This window comes from Hippichthys cyanospilos, chromosome 20 (genome assembly GCF_059441005.1).
Source record: "Hippichthys cyanospilos isolate Australia breed blue-spotted pipefish chromosome 20, RoL_Hcya_1.0, whole genome shotgun sequence".
Classification (NCBI taxonomy): Eukaryota; Metazoa; Chordata; class Actinopteri; order Syngnathiformes; family Syngnathidae; genus Hippichthys; species Hippichthys cyanospilos.
The window spans coordinates 14,482,501-14,497,728 of NC_142388.1; the positions used below are offsets into that span (position 1 = coordinate 14,482,501).

Consider the following 15,228-nt stretch of genomic DNA (forward strand, 5'->3'; position numbering starts at 1 on the left):
ATATATATATATGTATATATATATATATGTATATATATATATATATATATATATGTATATATATATATATATGTATATATATATATATATATATATATATATATGTATATATATATATATATATATATATATATATGTATATATATATATGTATATATATATATGTATATATATATATATATATATATATATATATATATATGTATATATATGTATATATATATATATATATATATGTATATGTATATATATATATATGTATATATATATATATATGTATATATATATGTAAATATGTATATATATATATGTATATATATGTATATGTGTATATATATATATATATGTATATATATATATATAATGTGTATATATATATGTATATGTATATATATATGTATATATATATATGTATATATGTATGTATGTATATATGTATGTATATATGTATATATATATATATATATATATATATATATATATATATATATATATATATATATATATATATATATACTTGGATCTATTTTGTGGTCAGGAAAACAGTTATGAATTTGGGCCGTCTTTCACCATGTTTATTTTCTAATCCTAGACATTCATAGCCTGTCTTTAATAAGAACATTTATTTTTGCTTTATTGTCAGGTAACAAGTGATCAACAGCAGTTTTTGAAAGCATGGAATGCACCAGCAGTGACATGGCTTTTGGTGGTATGTATATACTCAAGATATTGACTTTATAGAGAATTTGTGATCTTGTTGGGAGGGCTGAGCAATTTACCTTATGATAGAGGTTACAACGCTTCTTTATTGGCAATATGCATGGGACAATATCAAATTCTTGTGGTATGATAACTTGAGCAAGAATATCACGGTGTTGAAATTACAGCTCTAAAATACATAATTTAACATTTTTTCTACATTATAAAAACATTTTACAAAATAAATAATACATAATACATAATACATAATGCTCTCCTTTTCGGATCCACTGCAAAGTGCACAACAAGCTCACTCCCCTCCCCTCGCTAGACACAGTTGTGCAAAAGTGAACTTCATCTTGACATTGCTACAAAACGCCTCGCGTAGAGCGTAAATGATGCGCTCCATCTGAATGCGGCATAAGGCGTACTGAACAAAATAAAGGTAGTCTTTATTTTCTTCAGAGGGAGAACATCTGCCAAAATAACAAACAGAAGTAGCCCTACCTCACTAGCCAAATCAAAAAGGAAACAAATGACAATTTGCTCAACTACCTACCTAACGCAAAAACAGGAGAAAAGAGGTTAAAAAAAATGGCATCTCCCTCCGACTACTGCTCGAGCTATTTACAAGTATTTTATAATGTGAACAAACACAGATGAGTCAAACACTATTCCACACTACTATCAACGGTCTCTGAAACGTGGCGTTTTCTGGCGGTGGGATGGCCAGAGAAAGACAGCGTTCTGTCTGCGGGCTGTTTAAATAGGGCGGCAATCAGGAGAGCTAGCCAATGAGAGGACACCACCTGGACACAATTGACTCATTCCAACAAAAAGGCACATGCACACACACAAACCAAGGATGGAACACAGCACAACACATACACAAAAACAACATATGACCCACAGGGTCATAACACAGGCATTTGGTTAGGATGCCTCCCTGGTGAAGTGTTCCTGACATCTCCCTGGTGAGGTGTTCCTGACATCTCCCTGGTGAGGTGTTCCTGACATCTCCCTGGTGAGATGTTCCTGAAATCTCCCTGGTGAGGTCTTCGGGGCATCTCCCACTGGGCGGGAGCCCCAGGGATGACCCAGGACATGCTATGTTTCTCTGCTGGCTTGGAAATGCCTGGGGATCCCCCTGGAGGAGCTGGCCAAAGAGGCCAGAGAGTGGGAGAGGGAATTCTTGGCTTCCCTGCTGAGGCTGCTGCCCCCGCAACCCGACCCCAGATAAAGTGGTAGCTGATTGATGGATGGATAGAATAGATTTTTTTTTTTAATTGAATTGACCAAATTGTAAAATACATATGAGAACTACATATGAGATCTTGGCCCAACGCCAATGATGATGCCCAGTGCTGGTTCTTGCACTCACACCATTTGAAAAGGCTTAATTTTTAAATCTGTTTTAGATCTTGTTTAAGTCATTGACTGTTAAATACTCAAAAAACATTAAAGTGTTGATTTTGTCGTATGTAGTTCGGAAATTTGTGCTGGACCAGCATCATTGCACTTCAGGTGGGCTGACAGTCAAGTTGTGGCCATGGGCTACTGTAAATGTAGAAATATCTATAATAGGTTTTGAAAAAGTTTTATGTATGGTAAATTAATATATAATCATTGGAAGTGTTGCTAATTATGTAAAATAATAATTTACTTACAGGCACACACCTAATGGGCAATGCTGACTCTATGGTGACTGTATGGTTCATGTAGCTTGTTTTCGTGATATAATTGTCCAGAATTTTGATGTGATGTCAAAATCCGCAGATGCTTTCAATGAGGATTCTGTGGATATCTACACTGACCTCGATCTTAAACACTCCAACATTTCAGGTAAAATCAGTTTAATATTTTTTCTTTAAATCTCTCTCGTATTACATACAATTTTATGAAAGCAGTGTTTCAGAAACCATTCGTAACACTGTAGAAGACAACAATTAGGTTTTACCACAAATGTATTTTGAAAGAGCCCAGTGGAAAACCAATTTGGTCACTGTTGGAGACAATTTCCTTGTCTAAATAACCAAATTATGTTATTAAAAGAGCTTCTTTCTCGCCTTCTTTCATGAGTACTGTATTTCTCCGTGTACAAGTCGACCTTGTGTCTAAATTGACCTTTTTAAACTTCAATTTGGGTGAATTTTACAAAAATGTTACTCATTTTTAATATGTGTATAAAGTCGTGATGTTTTTACCTAAGGTTTTTGCACACGTTGCACGCATTCACGAATTAACATAGGTTTGGATTGCCCGTCATACGAGCACTCGACCGCCTCTATACTCGACCAAATCGGTGCTCGACCAAAAAATTCAAGTAGATAATGCATCGGACCTCGAACAGATTTTCGGTTCTCGACTAGCCGAGCCGACCCGAACGCGCTCCTCGGCCCTTCTCGGCCAGCGGGTAAGCGCCAGTTCAACTCAGACCGCCAGCGGAGGAAGACGTTTGTTCGAGTATTTCTTCCCGGATTTAAACTTTTTCGTGTTGCTCTAGCCCTTAATAATGGGTCCAAAGAAAGACAGTGATAAGGGGAAGGCAAAGAGGGAAACAATGAGGACCACTATTGAACTGAAGAAGGAAATTATAGCAAAATATGAACGTGGTGTACGAGTGTCCGACCTCGCGTCGCAGTTAGCTAGCGTCATCTTGGAAGGAGTAACCCTCCCACCCATCCTCTCCACATCCATTCCTGTATGCCATCAACCACTCTCCAAAACGTAAGTAAATTATACAAAATGGTTTATAATGCTTTATTTATCTTTATCTTTATCATGTACTGCTTGTGCACATTTACTTGTGCACACATACTTTCCATTATTTCTTATGGGAAAATTGGTTTCGGTGTTCGAACAAATCGGTGCTCGACCACCACCTCAGAACGGATTATGGTCGAGTACCGAGGTACCACTGTATATATGTGTGTGTGTATATATGTGTATATATATATATATATATATATATATATATATATATATATATATATATATATATATGTATATATATATGTATGTATATATGTATATATGTATGTATGTGTGTGTGTGTGTATATATATGTATATATGTATATATATATATATATATATATATATATATATATATATATATATATATATATATATGTGTATGTATGTGTGTGTGTATATATATATATGTATGTATATATATATATATATATATATATATATATATACACACACACACACACATATATATATATATATATATATATATATATATATATATATATATATATATATATATATATGTATATGTGTGTGTGTATATATATATATATATATATATATATATATATATATATATATATATATATATATGTGTGTGTGTGTGTGTGTGTGTATATATATGTATATATATATATATATATATATATGTGTGTGTATATATATGTGTTTATATATATATATATATATATATATATTAACTCACCTGAATCAAATTATTAGCTCATCAGCAAGCTCTGCAGGAGCTTGAAAACGATCCCAATCATTTGAATCAAGCGTGTTTAAGAGAGCATTATGGAATACATGCAGGTTTGCGGCCCTCGAGAACTGGAGTTTGAGACCCCTGATGTAAATTATAGTACTTATTTAGCATGCGGGTATAAGTCGTCCCCCCCCCCCCCCCCCCCCCCCCACACACACACACACACACACGCACGCACACACACACACACACACCATATGATAGTTGAAAAGTAGGGCAAAAAAACTCAACTTGTACATGGAGAAATACAGTAATTTGAAGGTGAATAGGTTCTGATTGTTTTCAGTTTACCCTGATGTTTTGGTTTGACAAGGTGATTGGTAATTTTCCAAACTACAGAGAGGTGGTCTCCAAATCCATCACAGCTGAGAGAATCAATGGATCTATATGAACAGATTGTGACCGAAGAACAACAGGACACAGAATCATCATTCACTGAGGTTAGTGTTCGTTTGGCTCATATGAAATGCTCGCTATAGTAAGACATGTTACGCATTTTTTTTTCAAAATTTATTTCCTTGCAATTATAAATTTACATTAATTGAAAATGCTAGCCGCCACTCCTTGAGATTTCTTCCAGGGCTCAACACAGTAACGGATTCACCTGCAAATGTGTCCCACTTCACAGTTTGTCCTAGAAAAATATCATCTGGTCGTGTGGCACTAGTACATGTTATTTAGTATTTTATTATTTTATTCATTTATTATTTTATTATTAGTAGTAGTAGTAGTACTTTTCTATCTACATGGATGTGACAACATTCATACACTTACTTATTTATTGTAAAAAGACCTACCAAGAAAAATGCCACAATGTCACATCACACGCTAACGGCATGTTACACAGGCCAAAACTAAAACCCGCTAATGGTTTATGCAATACCCATAGTAGGTTTTTCATTTGAATTTGGCCTTCACAGTTGTGATTGCAAAGTGGCTACCTTGAGTACTTGAAGCTCCGTTTTTATCGTTATAACATCACAGAGCTACTAACATCAACACACTGCTGCCAGAGTTTTCAATCGAAAACACTGGAGACGAAGTATACAACGAGTCAAAATGTATGTTTTCCAAAAGAGGGAAGCAGTCACCATCAGTACAACAGGCTCTTCCAGCTTCTTGTTCCCTACTGTTCTTTTTATTACAAAAAAGGCAGTTACAAGTTACACAGTAGTGCATTATTAGGAGTTGGTGTGTGTTTGTGTGTGTGCGTGTCCGTGTGTGTGCTTTTTTTGCGCGTGTATATGTACATGCTCATGTGTAGGTCCTTGTGAATTAGGGCCATCACAAACGATTATTTTAAGTCGATTAATCAGCTATTATTTTTGCATATAGTCCACTAATAGCGATTTTTATTTTTATTTTTAATTTTTTTGCTCGTTAGCTAAAGCTCTGATGCAATTTCCAAATAACCTTATGAGCCCTTTACTTCACCTCAAAGACAATATAGTATTTTAAATCAACACACATAACTTAATAACTGGCGTATTTTAATATGCAAATTAAAAAAATCCCTCTTGTGACCCCTTTTTACTCTACCACAACAGCCTCTGCAACTACCACACACTCGATTTCCAGCATAATACTCTTCCTCTTCCTTCAATGTTAGAATGTCTGTTTTCCTCTCTACATTCTTCAACAGTTTTGTCACTTCACTTTCAGCATGTCTTTCAGTACGCTTACCACAATTACAGCTCAAGTTTTGCTTAGCACATAAATGCAAAGCGCCCAGCTGAAACTGCAGCCACAGCTAACAATTGTGGCTGTCTCTATCGAATATTTTTTAATTAATTATTTCGTCAAGACACTATTTTATTTTGTATCGCAATGTATTAATTTCTACTGTTTATTTAACAATTATTTGTGTTTATTTTGTTTTGCTTAGTGATTTCTAAAAAGACAGCTTAACATCAATAAAACAATATTAAACGCAAGGGATTGATGTACTTACCACACTTTTTTGTAACTGGTTACAGTTTCAGTCATTGTATTCAAATTAAAAGCAGATGTTTGCAAATTGTTGTTTGCAAATTGTTTGCAAATTGTTATTTTTAGTAAATAAAATATAATTAGCAAGGTTTCATGAGGGACTTAAAAAAATCAATAAAAAGAATACCATTGAGAGGCTAAAATCAAACAAGTTTAGGTTAATCAATAGCTCCAGCAAATAACAGTTCATGCAGTCTGAAAGAGGCTTACCAATATTGATCTTAACTATTTTTTTTTGTCTGTTTTTAAGTCAAGTAAAATTCATAAATAAAGCTTTAAAGTCACAAAACAGTCTCCAAAGGACTTCTTAAATCTACATCAGAATCCCCGGTACCAGATTTCTAGAAAGGAAAGGAAAACTCTTACCGGGGAAAAATCATAAACTTTGAAAGGGGCCACAAGTGGCAGCTGAAGATGGAAAATCACAGTTTACATGAACAGTTGAACAATGAATTTCTAAACCTTGGTAAAGTTCCAGGTTCCATGAGGATAGCAAAGTAGAGCGACAAATACACCTTCCCTCGACACGTTTCCATACATTTGTTTAAAAAGGGTGTGCCTAACTAACTTAATACTCTGCAGAAATGGGTGTGTTGTATGCCGTGATGTTTGCACACAGACCATCTCAGATCTTGTTCTAGTCGGTCACTCCAAATCCATACAGCTTTAAAACATTTCTCAGGAGCGCTCTCTAGGAAGTCTAATAACGCAGGCCTGGTTGTAGTTTTCACCAAGATCTATGAAACGTTTGAGTCATATCTAACAGCCCAAGATCTACAAAACATCAGTGGAGTCTTAATCTGCCCTCAACAGGAGGTCAGACATTTTGAATTTCTTGTCAGATTTGTCAATATTTTTTTAGCTTTTCTGTGATTCATTTTATGAGAGTACAGCACTATGCAATATCTTGACTTAGTTTAATATGAACTATGTCTTTCAATGTGCTATTATTCCATTGTGGCAGTACCCCAACATGGTCCACACTGTGAAGACCCTTTATAACTGCTTGCGTCGCTGGTTTTGTTTTGATTTTTGTTGTTGTTGTTGTTGTTTAATGTTACTTTAGAATGAATATCTGCATGTATGTGTAAAATTAATTGTCATGCATGTTGAGGTTCTTAGAATCCAGACATGAGATATGAACCCTTTTTCTGGGGGACACTACTGACACATGCAAGCATTTAATGTAATTCCATTTGTTTAAAAATCACACAGTAAACTATGAACTCATCATCAATTGTAATCAAATTTGAAGTTGGAAGTCAGCTGACCAATGATTTCATATTCCTTTTTTGATGCCTACAGTTGAAATCCCGCTTTCAAGCAGCCCAAAACCAAATTATAGCATTGCACAGAAGAATAGAGAAGATGGAGATACAGGTTTGTTATATTTTATGTATTTTTGTTGCTGTTGTTCTCAATCACTCAGCATGTATTTGTTTTATAATTACACTTTCTATGCCTATTTTTTGTGCACGTTTCCATTTGGTTTGCGAAATATATTGGAAAAATATTGTCACAGTAATAATGCATGTCACAAAGATGTGAAATACTATAATTCCCCAAATATAAGACAACACTTTTTTTTACATGGCGCCTGTTGCAGCTAACAGCAGCTCGTGTTAGCTGAGCTTGTTATGGCTTTATTTTCAATAAAAGAGACGAGCAGACTGAACCACCGTCCGAGTCTATCCTTGTTCATTCACAGTTCATTGCTAAAACGGAGAGGATCATTTAAAAATTATGATGTCTGTCCGTCCATCCATCTATCTTCTACCGCTGTATTCCGGGCTTGGGCTGCGGGGTCAGCAGCCTAAGCAAGGAATTCCAGACTTCCCTCTCCCCGGCCACTCCCTCTAGCTCCTCCAGAAGGATCCCCAGGCGCTCCCATGCTAGCCGAGAGACGTAGCCCCTCCAGTGTGTCCTGAGTCTTTCCCGGGGCCTCCTTCCTGTGGGACATGCCCGAAACACCTCACCAGGGAGGCGTCCAGGAGGCATCCTAACGAGATGCCTGAACCACCTCAACTGGCTCCTCTCAACGCAGAGTAGCCACGACTCGACACTGAGCCCCGCTCGGATACCGAGCTTCTTACCTTATCTCTGAGGGGGAGTCCGGACACCCTGCAAAGGACAGAAAAACGCCAGCAGATGGAGGCAAAAGAACACAAATACAGCCAAGCCCCTAGGGTTAGGGTTAGACTGATGGTTCCACCGGTGTGTCTTATATTTGGGGAATTACAGTAAGTTTCATATGAAATTTTGAACACTTTTACCTGACTTTTGAGTGACCAGATGCAACCTCAAATCATTACAATCCTAAAAACTTTTAAATTTAGAGATTATGTATAGGAATTATAAACTTTGTTACCTTAGAGTACATTTGGGCTGCTTATTTTGCAAAAATATTTTTCATTTGCCAATAAAAATGTGATTTAAAGATAGTCTGTTCAGTGTTGCAATAATATCTACATCACCACTGTATATCTCATATCACATTTTTTCTAATATCGTAGAGCCTTAGTAACCATCCTGCTGTTGCCTTTTAAATTTTACAGGAATTTGCTGTGTTTGTAACATTGTCATTTTTATAGATTTCTTTATTGCCGCAAAGTAACACTATTCTAACTTCTTTGTACAAAAATTATAATAAATAGCAGTCTGTTTTTCTTTTATAGAACACAGGCCTGAGCACTGAGAACAACCACCTCAAAAAGAATATCTCTGCACTGTTACAGACTGCAAAGCGAGAGGTTATGCGAAAGGACGCTGAGATTCAAAGGCTGAACCAGTCGTAAGTGCCAATATTTCAGTCCTCCTCAAATAGTGGGGCTGGCCCCCCCGGGACGGCGCAAGGCTTGGCCGATTGAAGCGCGAACGACTCCAGGAAAAAGTTTTTGTTTTTGCCATTGCAATCCTGCGCTTTGAGTGGAACGCAAATCTCCTGGTCTTGACGTGTTGTTGATAATATACAGTATACAGGATACTTGAATGTGGTTGGACACCTTTACTGCACAAGCTAACACAAGGTGCGCTGGTCAGCTCCAAACACCATTAACAATGCCTCGATGGTGGCTTTAATGAACTGACTTCAAGTTACACAAAAAGTAAAAATGAAACAAATACAAAAAAAGGTCGGGAGGGAGGGAGGAGGGGAGGGGAGAGAGAGAATCGCACACTTCCAGTGAGGAGTTTGCATGTTCTCCCCGAGCCCGCGTGGGTTCTCTTCGCTGGCATAGGCACCAGTACTGCGACCCTTGTGAGGATAAGCGGCTCTAGAAAATGGATGGATAGCTTGTAGCTTGCCGTGACGTCATCTCAATTTGCATATTCAACTCAACCCAAAGACTCAGATCCACGCATTCAAAGGATCAGACTCACGAATCCAAAGGAGATTCATGCAAAGGCCTGAAGTCGTGTCTCGCAACAGTCATATTCATATGAACGGTAGACTTACGTGTTTTTGAAACACGTACGTCATTTTGACAGTGAGCTCACCCCCCCCCCCCCTCCTTTCACCTCTCTTCCACATTTTTACACCAAACATGAAGTAATCTTTAATGTATTTTTCTACAGGTCATATCATCGATATAGAGTGAATAATCTTGAAGCTCAGGACTCCTCCAGTAAGGCCATTACCAACTCCACCGCCTGGGCTCCAAATTCTACACCACCTAGTCCTTTTCTGCACCCATCTCTTCGAGTATCATCCTCATCAAGGGATCGTCATTGTCCAAAGGTTCCACTTCGATCACCCAGAAGAGAAAGCCATAGCCCAAACAACAAAGCCACTGTCTCTTACACTGAGACAAAAGTCTCCTCTAATAGTCATCCCAAATGTTCTTCAAGTGGACATGGCTTAGTGCTTGACAAACAAAATGAGCATTACATCAGCAATTCTGGCTTTTCTTCATCAAATCGGCATCATGCGTCGGATGAGCAAAAAAACAGAGAGAAACTACATCAGAGACCTTCTGATACCACAGACAGGAAGTACAGAATTAGTTCAGTCCCCAAAAGGGACAGTTATGAGAAAGACAGATCTCTTAGAATAGATAAAGACATTGGAAGATACGACTCTAGGATATGTAAAAGCAGGAACAGGATAACTGTAGAGGGGCATCACAAATCAGAGAGGAGTAAAAGCCCTCCAATACACCATTTACATGTGATTGGTTCCTCAGATGCCCATAGAGGGAGAACTGAAGGACGGAGACATAAAATCATCCCTTTTGATTCTCAACATTCAATTCCTCATAATTGTACAGAGAACTATTGTCGACATTGTAAAAATGATAAGGATAATGTTAAACATACCAGTTCACAGATGGAACATTCAGAACTTCAAGACTGGAAGAGGTCCTCTATTATCCGGCAAACAGAAACTTACGGAGATAACTCCAAAGAGAAGCAAAGGAATAGAATTTCGAAAGCTTACCAGTGTAAGGGTGACAGGAAACATGAAAAGGAAATGACCAGTAGGCATGGAAGAAGGACTAGATCGGAGAGAAGCAGACTCTGTGAAAATCAGTCATCAGTAGAATCCCACAATGATAAACACAATAATGTTAACGAGGGCAAACAAGGAAAAAATGTTAAAACAGCAGAGAAACCAATGGAGGAGAATAACCAAAACAGGAAACTGTGCTTCATGGAAACACTCCATCTCACTCTGTCACCAATCAAAAAGCCAGTACCAAACAACACCAGCAAGGATGGACTTGTTGCATTGCATCACATATCTGAAAATAGGTTAGATGATGATTTGCGAGGTGATATGCATGCTAGTCGTCAAACTGATGCCAATGAATTAAAAAGAATGGGAAATTTGGCTGCAGATTCTGCTGAAGCACTGACGTCAGAAAAGTTGCCCGTGAAAGATGCCCGGGAAAAAGACACAAGCCACAGTGAAGCTTATGTAGTTACACAGCAAGTTGGAGGCACTTCTGTCCAAACTATTTCATCCAGTGAGTCCCTAGATTCAGTTGCAAATTGCAAGACTACACATCACAAACCAGAAGCACAAAGTCATACCTCACTAATAAAAAAAGAGGGGAACAGTGAGGCCAAAGCTAAATTTTGCCCAGATACTCGATTAGATTCATATGAACAACCAGATTTAGCGGATTATGGTGGCAAAATATTTGGAAACAGTATAGCTAGGCAGCCAAACAATCCTTCACAAAAAGTAGACTGTGGAAGCAATAAATATCAACATATAACTGTTGGACCATGTCCTGGTTCAATTGAAAATGTTTCCAAAAGCCTAGTTCCAGGCACCAGCTCTCCAGATAACAATATGAAGCATGGCGGCACACCAAAAAATATAGTTCTCTCCGAAGACATTATCAACACTAATCCTGGAAGTCAACAACCTCATCCTATCACCATGTCTCAGGACTGTCAACCTGGAGTGAATCACTCTTCTTTTTTCAACTCCACCATGCCTTGTGTTCATGGTGATTTCGGAGATGTAGATGCTGTATCTAGTACTATAAGCGTGGAATTGGTTCCTCAGCAAGAGGCTTGTTTACCTGAGGCAATTAATTCCTTAAAGAAAAAGGATCATAGTGGCAGTACAAGAGTTGAAATTGACCCAGGCACATCTATTGGCTGTATTGCTGTGTCAAAGGTCAGCAGCACAACAGAAGAAATTCCTCAACCAAAAAATGGTGGTGATCTTACTGTCACACCAAAGAAAAAGCCTTGCGAAAATAGTCATGCAAAAAATTCCAAGCCCTCCAGTTCAGTGCTATTAGTTCATGATGAGGACTCTATGATGCACACTCTTAGCCATCTAAAACGAATCCCAGATGCAATCAGTCCTTTAAGGAGTCCAATGCACCTTAAAAAGACAAGCCGCCACCTTGTTCCTGGAAAACCTGGGCATGTCAAAAGCCTGCAAAAAGGTAATGTGGGTAATCATTGTATATTTTTCTATGTTGTTCTCAGGAATCCTTGCATGTGATGTTTGTTGACCTGCTGTTATATGCTCACAATGTTTAGGTTGCGTTAAAGTATACAGCATTGGCCAATCCAAGTAATTGGCACCGTTCGCCTGTCTTTTTTCAACTTTAATTCTGATAACACTTATCTTGAATGAATCAAAATGTGTACACATGTGCTCCTCCACATAGGAACTTCAAAGATACGAGCAGGTTGTCAGTATATCCGATTTTGGATTTAACACATTTTCTGTGATAACGCCCATGCTACCATCATAAACAAACCTTCCACCCAATACGTCTTTCCCCCTTTAGATAATATAGTGCTGAGTTTCCCATTTAAGCTCAGCTCTTTTGCAGTGGTATAGCTAAACATTGAATAAAATGACACAGACAGTAATTAATAGAGATGGGCCAGAAATGTGATGAAATACTGTACAGTACACTGGAAGAATGTGCTCCATGCCAATGCTCTCCATTTTGGTTAAGCAGGAAATGTTCTAAGAGGCCAGCAGGAAATGTTAGAATGTAATGAACAACCCAGTATAGTGATGAGTTGATGAGACGTTATAGTATGTGAAGGGCACAATGACACACTGTGACGATAGAGTGTAAAAATCCTTACAGGCAACCCACTTGCAGACTGAACAGACACTAATTTGATGACCTTGTGTATACTGGTCCTTCTCAAAAAATTCACATATTGTGATAAAGTTCATTATTTTCTGTAATGTACTGATAAAAATTAGACTTTCATATATATTAGATTTATTACACACAACTGAAGTAGTTCAAGCGTTTTATTGTTTTAATATTGATGATTTTGGCAAAACCTCCAACTCACATATTATCTGTGGGGCATACCCATTAACAACATTGAACACCACATCTTCCTTTTCTAGCTTCAGACTCATCACTCTATCTGAATCCCGTTTAACCTCCAAGAGGTTCCTAATAAACTTCTCCTTCAGGATAACGCCTGCTCAATTTCTTTTCCCATCTACACCATATTAGAACAATTTGAACCCTGCTATTAGACTTCCAGTTTTGCCTGTCTTTTCACCTGGTTTCCTGGGCAAACACGATATCTGCCTTACTATTCTGCTTCATTTCAACCAACTCGCTACCTTTTAGTGTCATAGTTTCAACATAGTTCCCTACTCTCAGCTTTTAGATCTTTGTGTTCCTCCTCTCTCTCTTTTTATGGATACCCCTACCTCCTCTCAGTCTTCCATGTACAGTCGCCAAATTTCCACAGTGGGTGGACAGAACCAATGGCGGTCAATCTTAACCCCAGCCCAGTTCGGTATGGAAGTCATAGGTTTGATTTGCATATTTGATTTAGCAAAATTTTTATGTCGGATGCCCTTCCTGACACAACCCTCTGTGACTATCCAGGCTTGGGACCGGCACAAAAAGGCACTAGCTTGTACCAACTAATGGGCAATATTAAAGCTTGATGATGATTTTTTAAAATCCCTGGTGTTTGTAGACATAGTAATATTAGTGACATAGAAATGAGCGTAGTCATTTTATTGTTATCAGTTTGTGGGAAAGAATGCCATGAAAAATGAAAATAAATGGAAGCTGGAAAGTCAGCCTCATTTTTGCCTTGCCACTTTCCTACTGGTAGACACAACAAAGTTGCTTCGAATCTGTGTTTATTCATCACACTGCACACACCGCTCTAACTCTGAAAGTGTAATTTGTGTCAGAATAAATCCTTCCTGCGACCTTAGTGAGGATAAGCAGCGATGGATGGATGGATGAATTGAATTGAATATTTACCCAAGTTGGGACGTGTACTTTTCCAAATCAACAGCCATCAAACTTTTAATAACTAGCACTATTTGCTTTACAAAAAATATCTTTCCATTCAGTTCCCTCCCATTCAGTGAGAAACGTCATGACTCGCTTAGCATTTTGACAAAGACAACAAGACCGCATTTTCAGCGGCACATGTTACTATAAATACTGATAGCTACTACTGGCGTTAAACCAGTGCTTTCATTTGCTTGTGTCCTAGGTGCATCATTTTTGACGGGGACACATTATTTCAAATCAACATGGGTCCATTGGACGCAGCGTTTTTTGACCAAAATATTAATCAATGTCCATCTATTCTTTTATTTAGCATAACTTCTGACAGAACAGTTTTGACAACTTCGTTCCATGTTTGTTTTGATCTTGCGGAAAAATAACAGTAAAAAAAAAAAGAACACTGTTTGTGTTCACAGCGTGAGGTAAAAATGATCAAGTAGATGACAACTAGATCATTGTTACGACCTTGTTTCCGGGAATAACTTCAAAATAAAAGCATACCAATGATGTTCATTTCAAACATTACTTGCTATTCCACATCTTATTTTGAAGCATTGTCTAGATTCCTTTACGACCAGCTCTGTCGCCAGACAGATTTCACTGGGACAAATGCTATAGTACTGATCTGCAGAGCCCTGGCAAAACTTTCACTCCTGCCCTGCCCTCCTGCCATTGACCAATGAGGGCAGGAGTTGTTATCCAGTCCCTTCCCAACTGCCATGCTCGCGCCAATCACGTATCTTGTAGGCATGCCCGAGAGCTGAGACTCCTCAAAGTCACACATGCTGTAGGGAGACGTGAATAGAATAGCAGCAGAGCTTTGTAAATCTCTTATGGAGATTTATTTTGTAGTAAATTGGAATTTCAAGTTTAAACTCTGATTGTTATCATCTTTGATCAGCTCCAGGGTTCACTTTAACGAGACTTCTGGGCGCCAGTCTTCATTAAACACGAAAAACTATGGATCACTGTATTTGTAATATCGTTTCAAAAGGATAGGGCCATAACAGAAACGTGACAAAATGTCAACATCTTTTTCATTCAGCAAGACACACGGTGCATTACAAATGCAGTAAACACTTATAGCTACAAATATATTTAAAAAATGTGGGCTTTCTATCGATCTATAAAAGCAGACACAGATCAAGATGAATAATGGGGTGAAAGCACTTTGCTATTTTACTTTAATGCAGTCATTGGTCCATCTAGCCACTTACTAATAATTTTGCTAACGGCCCAAGACTTCAAAAAATCAGTAGTG

The 15,228-nt window shown here is 37.7% G+C and overlaps 1 protein-coding gene across 1 annotated transcript in view; it reads left to right on the forward strand.

The window, feature by feature from the left end:
* casp8ap2 (caspase 8 associated protein 2) overlaps positions 1-15,228 on the forward strand; it is a 35,978-nt gene that overhangs the window by 6,205 nt on the left and 14,545 nt on the right. Inside the window, exons 2-7 of the mRNA XM_088402954.1 lie at positions 644-709; positions 2,476-2,541; positions 4,555-4,655; positions 7,510-7,584; positions 8,880-8,995; positions 9,778-12,110. Coding sequence (XP_088259080.1) covers positions 676-709; positions 2,476-2,541; positions 4,555-4,655; positions 7,510-7,584; positions 8,880-8,995; positions 9,778-12,110 — 2,725 coding nt within the window. The 5' untranslated portion in view covers positions 644-675. The remainder of the gene's footprint in view (positions 1-643; positions 710-2,475; positions 2,542-4,554; positions 4,656-7,509; positions 7,585-8,879; positions 8,996-9,777; positions 12,111-15,228) is intronic.